The sequence below is a fragment of the Cebus imitator genome, unplaced genomic scaffold, assembly GCF_001604975.1.
Source record: "Cebus imitator isolate Cc_AM_T3 unplaced genomic scaffold, Cebus_imitator-1.0 Scaffold274, whole genome shotgun sequence".
NCBI lineage: Eukaryota > Metazoa > Chordata > Mammalia > Primates > Cebidae > Cebus > Cebus imitator.
This window is the reverse complement of record NW_016107589.1, coordinates 2,731,090-2,745,489: the sequence shown is the minus strand read 5'-3', so window position 1 is coordinate 2,745,489 and position 14,400 is coordinate 2,731,090. Positions and strand designations below refer to the sequence as shown.

General features: G+C 42.0%; 1 protein-coding gene across 4 annotated transcripts in view; it reads right to left on the bottom strand.

Annotated features, from left to right (window-relative positions):
- TRPC7 (transient receptor potential cation channel subfamily C member 7) overlaps nt 1-14,400 on the bottom strand; it is a 155,899-nt gene that overhangs the window by 44,499 nt on the left and 97,000 nt on the right. For all 4 annotated transcript variants that reach the window (XM_037728659.1, XM_037728658.1, XM_037728660.1 and 1 more), the window contains one exon: nt 2,329-2,562. In XM_037728659.1, the coding sequence (XP_037584587.1) occupies nt 2,329-2,562 (234 nt within the window). The remainder of the gene's footprint in view (nt 1-2,328; nt 2,563-14,400) is intronic.

Here is a 14,400-nt window from a genome sequence, read left to right as displayed (position 1 = left end):
CACAAAGTTTCATGGAATGATTCTAAATTGCATTCGTAAATATAATAACATTATAGACTCTATGTTCTCATCAAGGTCATACCTCAAAAATCCATGAAAGACTAGTAAGCAGAATAAATTATGTGTTTTCCAATATATCTGTCATCTTTTATGGATAAATAACATATTTGAATAACATACAATAAGACATAACTTCTCCTGTTAAACAGAAGCCAAAAACGAGTTATTTTTTCTGCAGCCTCTAGCTTACCATCTTAAACCTCAGTCACAATAACAAGACACTCTTATAATCTACTCAGATAGATTTAGCTGTTGTCAGATCCTGGTGACCAGGTCAGGACTTTTATTGAAAAATATTATATTTGGACTGACTTGTAAAGAGTTGTGATGAGTGTAAAGTGAACAGCACTGTGATGATTTAGACAATGCTGTTTTCTTCTTAGAGCTATTTCCACGAGAAAAAATTGCTCTATCACAACCTGGAAAATTGGTATCTGCCTATTTGCTGTAGAGGTTGGAAGGAGCCACTGTCCAGCTGGCCACAAGAGGGCTCTCTTGCCCCGTAACTGGAGCACAAGTGAAGCCAGAAATCCGAAGGATTTCCAAGGGCACAGGGTGAACCACAAAAACAAGAGCAGTAATGTGCTATGCATTGGGTTGGGTGAGACCTTAATACAACCCAGAAAGCAACGGAAGTCAGAAGTGGACAATACTGCAGTCTGAATCATGGTATTAAGAAAAGTATGCAATGTAGTATCAATATTCTCTCATCTTTCCTTGATGAACCCTGAGCAAAACAGAGGGCACAATATCCAAGGTATTTTGCTTTAAGAAAGTCTGAATTTGCCAAACCCCAAAATGGCAGGGGGTGGGTGGATGGATGATTTGTAATACTACAAGACCCTCCATGGGGATTTCTCAGTGGGGATTTCTCTACCACATTTACATGTAACAATCTACGATGAAAATGGGCAGTTAACCAACTTTTGTGTTAAGTGAACAGTCCTCTGCAGATCATTGTTGTATTTGACCACAGAATCATTGTTTTATCTTACCACAAAGATTCTGTGGTCCCAGAGCCATCTGGCTTCATGTAACAGGGACATTCAACACTCAATCCCTTCAAGTTGTTGCAGCTGCCATTAACAAATGCCTACTAAGTGTCCGGCTGCTTTTTACTGTTAACAAGTATCTACCTTTCCTTCAACTTCAACATCTTTCTGTTTCAGTACAGAAATTAAAGTTTTTGAGCAAGAAATGACCCAAAAGGTAGTAGTAAGACATAACTTCTATTAAAATAAGTAAGCAGATAACTGCTACCATTAAATGGACAGTTACTATTTTCAGAGCAGAGTGCAAAGCACTTCACATATGCTATTTTATTCAACCCTCAAAGCAAACCCTTTTGACATAGATATTATTACCGCTGTTTTACATATGAGAAATGGAAGCTTAGAAAAGTTAAGTAAACAAGATCTCACAGTAAACTACCGAACTAGGGTTTGAATCCAGGTCTCTTCTACTCCAAAGCTTGGGTACATAATTTCTTTGCCATTCAGCATGATTTTCAAATCATGTCAGGCCAGGATTTCCTGCTATACAAGGCAATCCTGTATTTCTGGAAACGTTATAAGCCCTGCCATAAAAACTTGATTCTTCATGTTTAAAATAGGGACAAAAGAAGGACCCCTTTTTGCAGGGCTATTTGCAAGGATTAAAATTGTGTGTATAAAATGTCTACACAGTTTCTGGGATATAGTAAGTTCTCAATAAATATATATTATAACTGCTATTATTATTCCTAAAGCCTCAATCTACTATCTCAAACTATTAGGCCTTGTAGTTTGCAAGAATTAAGATATCTCCTAAGAATCTATCTTGCCGCGAAGCAATAACTGGGAAACCAGAATTTATTTTTGCACAAAGCACAGGGATGCAACATAGGAGGAAAATTCTTCCGCATATACGTATCCCTTTAGTGCTCCTGGATGCACATCAGAAACAAGACGTTTCCTAAAAACAAACAAGCTACAGAAATGTTCCCAAGGGCCTTTCAGAAACAAACTCATCCTTCACACAGAAAGATTCATTTCTCAAAGTCACTAATTCCACCTTCTATTCAGCTGGCTACACTTCCGGGACCAGGGCTTTTTTTCAGGTGGAGAGGGTGCTCTGCACTGACAGTGGAGCTGCCAAAGTCGGCCGCGTCACAAATCATGGGCCACATGATTACAAATTACATTACAAATTCACCAGCCACGGTGAAGCGCCAGGGCCATGTCCCAGAAGTGCCAGAATGGAGCAGGGGAAAGCACGCCTGCGACTCACCGTAGGTGAAGTAGGCTACTTCCGGCGGAAGCGAGACGTTGTGCAGCGTGTCATCCTGCACGTGCTGGTCCACGTACAGCTGTGCCTCGCTGGCCTTCAGGAAGGCCATGAAGCGTGCTGTGAAGGAGGCCACAAAGATGGACAGCATCCCGAAATCTAGCAGGTTCCAAAGGTGCAGCACGTACTCCCGCGGCCCCTCCTCCCAGATTTCCTTGCATTCAGACCAAATCATTCCTGCGGGAGAAGGAGACGGCCGGGCTCATTTTTCGGCTCTCTTGGCATTTGTGACCACCATGAGTTCATGGAGGGAAGCAGAGTATAACTGGAGCTGGGACCATCGATAGCCAGAGGCAGACAGAAACATGTCTTCAAAGACAGGTTTAGACTCAGGAGACCCTGAGACTTGGCCCCGCGCTTACAAACACACCGTCTCTGGAAGTGAGGAGAGAGTTCTCATTCATTGATAGATTTTTGGAGGGAATATAGGAGAAATGCAGTTGTAGACACTTATACACTTTAAGAGCTGGGAGTCCTTAAGGAATCAATCTGTCCTAAATTAAATATAGGGAAACTGAGGTCCAGGAATTGTAAAGGGCTTTCTGAAGGTCCCCCCACATCCTCAGATTCTACAGAAATTCCCCAAGAACCTAGAACTATGGTTTATTTTGGACATAGAACCCAGTTTTTTTTTTTTTAAGTCCCAGATTAGAATGCTTCTGTATTTTTGCGACATGAACATTAATTTGAGGTTATTAGATTTTTTCTTTTTCTTTTCTTTTCATTTTTTTTTTCTTTTTGAGATGGGTTCTCACTCTTGTTACCCAGGCTGGAGTGCAATGGTGTGATCTCAGCTCACTGCAACCTCTGCCTCCTGTGTTCAAGAGATTCTCCTACCTCAGCTTCTCGAGTTGCTGGGATTACATGCACACGCCACTATGCCCAGCTAATTTTTTGTATTTTTAGGAGAGACGGGGTTTCACTATGTTGGCCAGGCTGGTCTCGAACTCCTGATCTCAGACGATCCACCTGCCTCAGCCTCCCAAAGTGTTGGGATTACAGGCGGAGCCACCGGCGCCCTGCCATTAGATTTATGTTTACTCTTTCATAACTTATTGGATTTTAAAGACGTGTCCTCATTGTTACATATTCAACAATGTAGAAGTATATAAACAAAATATTACTAGTTCCCCCAGCCTTCCTCTAAGCCAGCAGCCCATTTGGCACCAGGGATGGATTTCATGGAAGACAATTTAACACAGGGTGGGACGGGAGTAGGGGTAAGGAGTGGGATAGTTTCCAGATGAAACAGTTCCACCTCAGATAATCAGCCATGAGATTCTCATAGGATGGCAACCCAGATCCCTCACATGCATAGTTCACAATAGGGTTCAGGCTCCTATGAGAATGTCATGCCACTGCTGATCTGACATGAGGCAGAGCTCAGGCAGTACTGTTGGCTTGCCTACCACTCAGTTCCTGCTGAGCAGCTCAGCTAACAAGCCACGGACTGGTACCAGTTGGTGGCCCAGGGGCTGGGGACCCCTGCTGTAAGCCATCTCTGTGAGGTGGCCTGAGCTAATAGTTGATGAGTATCCTTCTAGCCCTGCACTGTCCAATATCATAGCCACCAGTCACATGTGGATACTGAGCACTTGAAATGTGTCTAGTCCAGTTTGAGAGGTGTTGTAAGATGTACACCAGATTTCAAACACTTATTATGAAAAAAGAATGCAAGGCTGGACGCCGGTGGCTCATACGTGTAATGCCAGCACTTTGAGAGGCTGAGATCGGCGGACCATGAGGTCAAGAGATTGAGACCATCCTGGCCAACATGGTGAAACCCCGTCTCTACTAAAAATACAAAAATTAGCTGGGCATGGTGGCATGCACCTGTAGTCCCAGCTATTCAGGAGACTGGGGCAGGAGAATTGCTTGAACCCAGGAGGCAGAGGTTGCAGTGAGCAGAGATGGCACCACTGAACTCCAGCCTGGTGACCGGGTGAGACTTTGTCTCGGAAAAAAAAAAAGAATGTAAAGCATCTCATCAATAATATTTTGCATCAATTACATGTTGCAGTGATAATATTTTGGATATGATAGGTTAAGTAAACCATATTATTGATTAATTTCACCTATTTGTCTTTATAATATGGCTTTTAGAAAATTTAAAATTATCTATATGGCTTAAGGTTGTTGCTTGCACTATATTTCTATTGAATAATGCTGTTCAATACCTTTAGATTTACTGATTACTAAATAATTACTAATACTATTTAAATTATTTTAAACTACAGGCATAGGTTACTTTATTGCACTTGCTTTATTATGCTTCACAGATACTGTGGGGTTTTCTTTTCAAATTAAAGTTTTGAGTTTGTGGCAACCTTGTGTTGAGAAAGTCTATTGGTGCCATTTTTCCAATAACGTGCTCACTTTGTGTCTCTATGTCACATTTTGGTAATTCTCACCTTATTTCAAACCTTTTCTTTATTATATTCACTATGGTGATCTGTGATCAGTGATCTTTGATGTTATTATTGTAACTGTTTGGAGGTATCATGAAACACTCCCATATAAGACGGTGAACTTAATCAATAAACATTTTGTGTGTTCTGATTGCTCCACTGACCTGCTATTTCCCTGTCTGTCTCCCTCCCCTTGGGCCTCCCTATTCCCAGTATTTTAACAGTATTAGTATTAGGCTAATTAATAATCCTACAGTGGTTTCTAAGCTTTTAAATGAGAGGAAGTGTTGCACATTTCTCACTTTAAATCAAAAGCTAGAAATGATTAAGGTTAGTGAGGAAGATGTGTCAAAAGCTGAGATATGCCAAAAGCTAGGCCTCTTGTGCCAAACAGCTAAGTTCTGAATGCAAAGAACAAGTTACTGAAGGAATTTAAAAGTACTACTCCAGTGAATTCACAAGTGATTGATTAAACCAGCTACAGTGTTTCCTTAAGCCAATGCCTAAACCAGAGGAAGACCCTCACTCTTTTTAATTCTGTGAAGTGTGAGAGAGGTGAGGAAGCTGCCAAAGAAAAGTGTGAAGCTAGCAGAGGCTGGTTTATAAGGTTTAAGGAAAGAAGCCATTTCCATAACATAAAAGTATAAGATGAAGCACCAAGTGCCAATGTAGAAGCTGCAACAAGTTACCAGAGGATCTAGCTAAGATAATTGATAACAGTGGCTACAGTACCAAAGATTTTTAAATGTAGATTAAACAGCTTTATCTTGAAAGAAGATGCCATTTAGAACTTCCAGAGCTATAGAGTAGACATCAGTGCTTGGTTTCAAAGCTTCAGAGGACAGGCTGACTCTCATGTTAGGGATTAATGTAGCTGGTAACTTTAAGTTGAAGCCAATGTTCATGTACCATTCCAAAAATCCTAGTGCCCTTAAGAATGATGCTAAATCTTCTCTCTCTCTCTCTCTTTTTTTTTTTGTTTTTTTGAGATGGAGTCTCACTTTGTTGCCAGACTGGAGTGCAATGGCCCGATCTTGGTTGCCTACAACCTCCAGCACTGGGGTTCAAGTGATTCTCCTGCCTCAGCCTCCTGAGTAGATGGGACTACTGGCACATGCCACCATGCCCAGCTAATGCTTGTATTTTTAGTAGAGACAGGGTTTCACCATATTGGCCAGGATGGTCTTGATCTCTTGACCTCGTGATCCACGCACCTCAGCCTCCCAAAGTGCTGGGATTACAGGCATGAGCCACCACGTGTGGCTCAAATCTACTCTTCTTGTGCTCTATAAATGAAACAAAAAAGCCTGGATGACAGCATATATGTTTACAGCATGGTTTACTGAATATTTTAAGCCCACTGTTGAGACTTACTGCTCAGAAAAAAAATGTATTTCTTTCACAATATTACTGCTCATGGACAATGCACATGGTCACCCAAGAGCTCTGATTGAGATGTATAGGAGGTTAGCATTGTTCTGATGCTTGTTAATATAGTATCCATTCTGCAGCCCATGGATCAAGAAGTAATTTTAATTTTCATGTCTTATTATTTAACAAATATATTTCATAAGGTCATAGCTGCCCTAAATAATGATTCTTCTGGTGGATCTGGGCAAAGTAAATTGAAAACCTACTGGAAAGGATTTATTATTCTAGATGCTGTTAAGAACATTAGGGAGTCATGGGAGGAGGTCAGAATATCAGCATTAAGTGGAAGAAGTTGATTTCAACCCTCATGGATTACTTTGAGGGTTCAAGACTTGAGCAGAGAAAGTTACTGCAGATGTGATATGGAAATAAGAGAACGAGAACTAGAAGCAGAGCTTGAGATGTGACTAAATTCCTGCAATTTCAGGATAAAACTTCAATGGATGAGAAATTGTTTCTTATGGATGAGCAAACAAAATGGTTTCTTTAGACTCAAATGGTGAAGATGCTGTGAACATTGTTAAAATGATGACAAAGGATTTAGAATATCCTGTAAACTTAGTTGACAAAGCAGCAGCAAGCTTTGAGGGTATTGAGTTTAATTTTGAAAGAAGTTCTACTTTGGGTCAAATGCTATGAAACTGCATCGCATGCTACAGGGAGATCTTTAGTGAAAGGAATAGTTAATTGATGCAGCAAACTTCATTGTCTTATTTTAAGAAATTGCCACGGCCACTTTAACCTTCAACACTCACCCCTCTGATCAGTCAGTGGCGATCAACATTGATGCAAGACCCTCCAACAGCAAAAAGATTATGCCTTGTTGAAGGCTCAGATGACTATTCGCATTTTTTAGCAGTAGAGTAATTTTAAAATTTTGGTACGCACATTTTTTAAGACATGCTGCTATTGCTTAATAGACCACAGTATAGTCTAAATGTAACTTTTCTGTGCCCTGGGAAACCAAAAACTCCTGGGACTTTCTTTATTGTGATACTTGTTTTGTTGTGGTCTGGAACTGAACCTGCAGTATCTTTGAGGTATGCCTGTATTGAAATGTAACGATTCAGTTTCAATTTGAGGATCTACTATGTGCTAGGCACTGTCATATGTATATATGTATTATCTTAAATCTTTGCAACAACGCTATGAAGTACATTCTGTTACTATCCTATTTTTACAGCTGATGAAACAGCAGCACAGATGGTTGCAATGTGCCTTGCTAGAAAGCAGGAGATCTGGAATTTGAACCCAGAAGGTCTGCCCCTAGAGTTCATGTTCTTGACTGCTGTACTCTTCTGGCTCTCCAGGAAATAAAATTAGGTTCAAATCAGTTAATGTATAGAAAAGACTCTTGAACATTTTATGTCACTAGAGTCTTATAGCTTCTCAGACCTGGGACAGCTTTGATGTGGAACCATGCTACACTTAACCTGTATATTTAGAGGGATTCATGTGATAAAGGAATCACCAGCTGCTTGGTGAGTGAAACAGTTCCAGCTGTGACCATACAGTCCCTAGAGGCTAACACCAGTAGCCTCTCTTGGCAGTTCCTTGATCGTGTTCATCAGACATGATGGCCTGCTTTCCCTCCTGCCCCTCCCATTGTTCCCCCTCAGCTTTCTTTGCTGCTTTTCTAACTCTGCACAGTCCTCAAAGGCTGAAGCTTTCCAAGTTTGTCGCCATTCCCATTCTTCCGTCTGACCTCAGTGAGGTTAAGTTCATCTAGCCCTGAAACTTCATCCTTCATTTCCTTGCATATGTCTCACAGATGAATATCTTCCTACTTTTCCTTAAGAACTTCAAGCTGAATTCCCGTGATAGACAGAGACTGCTATTAGTGGGTTAGTGGATGTCTTGCCAGTACCAATATTACACCCTCAAGCTGGCGTCCCCATCCCTCCCACTCTCGCTGCGTCATACCCTTACCCAGTATTCCTACTCTTGCACCCCCGATTCTTCTGGCTGTCACTAGGATCACTGCAGTTCTGCAGATCCTCCTCTGGTGGATGTCAGATCCATCTTGCTCTTTTAGTCTTCAACTCTATTCTCTTAACTCAAAAAGTATGGGTCATATCATGGTCACTTCTCTCTTCAGATACCTGTGGTATTCCTTATAATACCAAGATAAAGTCCAGACTCCAAAGCTAGGCGGTCATACCTTCTTATGGTATCCCACAATTTTCATACACCCTATATTCTAGCGAAGCAGGCCCACCCTACAGTCCTCCAGCAGTTCCATGCCAACCATTCGCTTGTGTTTCCTCCTTTCTTTTTCCCGGACCTTAACCCGAGCACACTCACAGATGCCTACATAATACAATGATCTTTAAAGGTCCAGCTGCTGAAAAAGCCTGGAGCCATAGACGATGCTGGGAGCAGACAGTAATGGGGGCTCTGCCCTGGTCAGAGCCTGGCTAACTTGCTCAAAGGCCTGCATCTGGGCACATTTGAGTGATGAGCTGATCACCTTCACTTGTGTGGGACTATGCCCAGGGACTGTTTTAATCAGAAAATTTCCCTTTCTGTTGAAAATGGCCCATCAAATAAAAGGATTTGAAATGTTTTTCTAAGGAGAAAAGTAATTTGAGAGCAGCTGTTTGGAGAAGAATCATGGCATTGTTTAATGAAGATCTGCATGTTTGTATCGACTTGGAATCCCCACAATAGGAAATATTCAAAAAACGTTGCAGGTATGTTTACCCTGCAGTGGTAGGGCAGAACCACCCCCTGCCCCTGCTTCCTTTTTTTTTTGTTAACAAAGCTATGTCTCAGGTATACCCCATCAAAATTTTTGTGATAAGTCAGTGAAGTAATTTCTTAACACTGAAATGTGCTTTCCTCTGTGACTATGCAACAGGTATTTTTAAAATGGATTTTAAAAATCAATTTTTTAATGAGTATAAGAATAGCATTTGTTGCTTTCCTCTACCCCCAAATTAAAATTCCCAGTGTCTGAGTGGAACTGCTTTTAGCTTGGCGCTAGGAGAGTCACAGGCTGTAACTTAAGAGTGATTGGCTTTAATCCAGGAAGCCCTGGGTTCAAGTTCTAGATTGGCCACTAATCGGCAGTATGACTTTGGCTAAGTCCCTTGATTTGCTGTGGGTCTTAGATTCTATATTTGTGAAATGAATGAATTTGGGGTTTGGAGGTAACTTCAAGTACTAAAAGCTCTATGAATCTGAAATGCAAATTATTTTCAGAAAACTAACTTTTCTGACCCATATAGTAGCTTCTCGCTGGGCATTGTGAATCACTTCCTCCATGGTCAAATGCCTGCATGAGTCTTCTTAGATTTAAATATTAACTCACCCAGTGGAATTTAAATTATTTCAGGGCCATAAGTAAAAGTAACACAGGCCCAAGGGTCTGAGCAGCAGGAATGCTTAATGAAAAAGGAAATGTGTGAAATTAAGTATTTTAGGGAGTGAAATTAGGCCCCGTCCCTCCACAGTGCCAAGGGTAGTTCAGCATTTTATATCCAAGCTGAGCCCCGTGGTCTTCTGCCTTCAGCATGTTAATCAGAGTAGTGTTTAGAGCCCAGGGCTCAAGGGGTAAGGCTGTGGCCTACACTTGAGCCTCCTTCAGGCAAAATTCTCACTCAGGGATGCCTGGAGCCTTAGAGAACAAGGTCACTAATAATTAAGGAGGGTGCCTGGCAGCTGAACAGGCTGGGAAGTGCCAGGAAGCCTCAAGAGAAATGAGTAGCTTCTTATACGCAGGTTCTAAGTAATGTCCTGCAGGCTATGGAGATGGAGCTTGTCAGCTAAAAGGCAGTTCAGTCCTGTCCCTGCCTCAGATGGCATTCAGAAGGGCTCCCCCTTCAAAGTCCTGTGAGACTTAAGTATGCACATTCTTTAAATGGTCCTGGCCCCCAAGGGCTACTGTCCCAGGGCATTGCATCTGCCTCTCTGTTCTCTCAGGCCAACTTCTTACCTTTGGTCCCCAGTTTGAGTGTTCTGTGAACTCACAGGGGGGAGAGTATGCCTAGTAGCTCTGAACCCACAGGCCCTAACATCCAAACACTATCTCAATAGGAGGTCTTTTCCAACAAATGTGGGCCTCAGACACATTCAGGGTTCATTTGTTTTCCAGGCAAGGGGATGATATTAATAGATTCAAAAATTTCCTAACAAAGCACCTCCTCTTCTTCCTCCTCCTTTTTTCTAATTATGGTAGCCTCTAATTATTGAACACCTTCTAGGTGCCGGGCCCTTTGTAAGCACTTAATAAATGCTAAGGCTTCATAATAATCTGATAGATAGCTCCTATAATTATCCCCACTTTACAGATAAAGAAACTCACCTACGTAGGTGGCAAGTAAGTTGTCCAAAGTCACACAGGCAGCCCAGGAGCCTTGTGCTGTCTCCTGCCATGCCCTCCACTGGGAACAAGCTTCCTCTCACTGGCTAGGACTCATTCACCCAGGTAACTAACAGACATTGTTGAGCTCCTCTGTTGTGCCAGCCACCATTCAGAGAGGCAAAACCACCAAAGAGAAAGGGACACACTCACAAGCTCTTCTCCTATCTAGTATTTTAAATGTATTTTACTACCATGCCGGGCATTTACTCCTAGATGGAGAAATCACATGCACGATGGAGAGGCTTGCTGACCTCCAAGCCTCTGACGGCTTTCTGGGAACTACCAGCATGATGATCCTCAGCTGAGCATCTCTAGTGCTATAACCTCCAGTCAAAAAACTTATAAGCTTGTTATTCTTGCAGCTACCCTGGAATCACTGCTTATAACGCAAGCGACAAAGACAGGTTCCTATGGTAGGTGTATGTTAGAGATTCTCCAGGCTGGAAGGAGTGATGGTCACTGGTTCATTGAGTCCTCTCCTCATCTGATGGGTCTCTAGGATATACATGCCTGCCAGCAAATTCGTCCCTCCTTCCATAGCCTTGCCCCTCGCTTGGCTTCCTTGATATTATGTTCTCCTGGGTTTTATTTGCCTCTCTTGCTATGTCTTCTTAGTCTCCTTGTGGCTTTTACTTTCTCTGCCCATACCTTAAATATCCTGGAATAACAATCTAGAATTTTCTCATAATTCTGCTGATAACTGGGCAACATATGTGGAGGAAAGGAAGACTGTATTTCTAATTGGCTTGGCCTTCCTATAGAACTGTAAATCAGCAGAAGAACAACCTACATGCCCCATAGGATGAGGGTACTGGGAAGTAAGTTATTGTCAACACAAGTGGTCATTGAAAGAGGTGATCAGGAAAACCAGATGGCCATGTGGAGAGAGGGCTACAGGTAAACAGAAGATGAAAGGAGTCAGCTTTAAATTTGTGAGTACAGAAATATCAGTATGAATTGAGACAGGAGGAAACAAAGTAGAGCATACAGCATTGTCCGAGGCATTAATGCTTATGCAGAAAAGAGGGACTCGGAGGACGGTAAGGGTAGGAGGACTTGCCATTTTAAACAGCTTGGGTTGAAAGGCCTCACTTTGAGTAAAGATCTGAGGTGGTGAAGGACTGAGCCATCCAGATTCTGCAGGAAGAACTCTCCAGGCAGAGGGGACAGCCAGACCAAGGGTTCTAAGGCAGAAGCAGTGCAAGACAGGGAGACCAGGGGGCTGAAACAGAGTGAATGAGGTGGAAAGCAGTGGAAGAGGAGGTCATAGAGATGGGGTGGAGAGGTGAGAGCATTATAGGCCATTATAATGACACTGGCTGCCATTCTGAGGGAAATGGGAAGCCACTGGAGTCTTGATGCAAAGAATGAGAAGACTCAATTAGATTTTAAGTGGATCACTCTAACTCCTATGTTGAGACCAGACTGAGTCATGGGGTGGGAAGAGCAGCAGCAAGGAGACCTGGACAAGGTCATTCAGCCCTTTGTAGCCAAACTCTCCATTCCTGAAAGTACTTTGGAGTTGTTAAGGTCCTGAAGTTCTGTTTAACTCTAGAGTTGCCTCTGATAAAGAGGGAGTTATGGTTTGGGTATCTTTATAGTCAGTCTGTTCAAAGTATTTCCTTTATGAGTGTGATATGTCATGGGAGAAAAAAAACTGTGCTGTTGTGTTTCTAACTGATGCAAGGCCTGCCTGGCAGTGCCTAGGAGCAGAATTGCAAGTCTTCCTCAGCAGGGGCCAGATAATACCTCATATATCTCCATGTCTGAGCAGAGATCACATGCTGGGTCTCAGGGTGCACCAGCACAAAGACCCTTCTTATAAACACAGTGCTCAAATCTGCCTCTCAGGCTATTAGTATTTTTATAATAATTAAAGAGCTACAGACAGTACTTAGAACAAGATAACTTAATTCTACTTATAGCTGCTTCCCTAGTACCTGACACAGTGCCTGATATAATATAGTGTGTGTGTGTGTGTGTGTGTGTGTGTGTGTGTGTGTGTGGCCTAATAACTAAAACATATTTACTGAGTAAAAATTGAGAAAATAGAAAATATCAGAAAATAACTTGTGAATGCTCCCATTACTGCATCTCCCAATCCACCTGCACTGTGCTCCACCTTTAAGGTCAAGTCTGCTTCCACAATAAATCCCATTCCCTGTTGCCTGCTCAGGGACTTTGCTTCCAAAGCTGATGGTCAGATCCCCAGCCTCATGATACTTGACCCATCAGCAGCATTCAACATTGTCATCACTTTCTGGTTCTTGCCACAGATCCTTTGGCATCTGGGCCAGCACTCTCTTGGTTCTTCTCTTACTTTAGCCTTCTTTGCTGGATACTTCTCATCTTCCCATGCTTTAAACATTGTTGTGCTCTGGGGCTTGGTCCTTAGTTCTCTGCCCACATTCCTAGTTGCAATGATGTTACATAATTTACATGCACTGATATGTCCAAATTTATGTTTTCAGCCCCAATCTCCCCTCTGAACTTCAGGCATGTATATTCAGTTGCTACTTGGCATTTCCACATGAATGTCTAAATATGTGTCTCAACTAAAGTCTTGGTTTTCATCTCTGTTCCCTCTGCAAACTGCTCCCTGTTGGGTCTTTTCTCTCTTAGTAAGTGGCTTTCTAATATGCCATTGCTTGAACTAAACATCTGGAATTGTTCTTGACTGCTTTCTTTCTATCACATCCCATATACAATCCAATTGTAAGCATTATTGATTTTACCTTCAGAATGTAATCACAATCTACCACCTCCTCAAATCAGCCATTTCCTGTCAGAATTATTGCAGTGGCCTCCTAATCGGTCTCCTGGCTGTTGCTCTTATCCCACAATTATCTGTTCTCTACATAGCTGTCAGTGATCCTTTAAAAACTGAGGTCATATGATGTCACTTCTGTGCTGAAAACTCTCCAAAGGCTACCTCCTCTAACTTCATCTCTGCTTCTCTCCTCCTTATTTATCTGCATCAGCCACACTAGTCTCTTTGCTGTTCCTTGAACACGTCCAGCTTGCTCCTGAATCCAGACTTTAACACATACTATTCCTTTTGTCTGGAATGCTTTTCACCTTATCAGAATAGAGGGATAAGAGGGCATGTGCTGACCTGCGCAATTATGCTGATGAGGTGAAATTTGAACAGTGATTTGAAGGAAGAGTGAAGGAAAGAAGAAGTCATGTGGATATTTATTCAACCTACCTCTCTCAGTGAAAGAAATTTAGTTATTGGCTGGATATTTGAAGATACTAAGATATTATTAATTTCCTTTTAGGCTTGATAATGCTTTTTCTGGTTCTCTTTTAGAAAAAGTGTTCTGAGTTCTGTTACTAGCCAGGATGGAGTAACAAACAACAAATACAACAAAAACAAAAAGAACTATTTTTAGGCATTGGAAATAGGCAGCACTGAACTGTGATCCCTAAGTAAAGGGAAACAAGTGAGGCAAACCATATGACCACAAAGCCTTGTTTTCTGGAGGCACGTTACAGTCTGTAGTACATGGAGAGGGATCCCAGAAGCATAGCAGGCAGTCTCACTGAGTTGAAGAGACAGAATGGGGTTTTGGAAGCCTCAGGTGATTACAGTGTGGGGCAGAGCTCCAGAGAGAAGGGTACTATGCAAAAACAAGCAAGCAAAGAAACAAACCAAAACTAAGCAAACAAAAGATACCAGAAATTTAAATAGGGGTTCTTTTGAATGTTTGCTGAATACTAAGTCATGAATTCATAGAGTGAAACTCCACCAACAACTGCCAAGGAGCTGTAAGCCAAACAGTTTCCAGAGCTAGAATGGGGAGATAC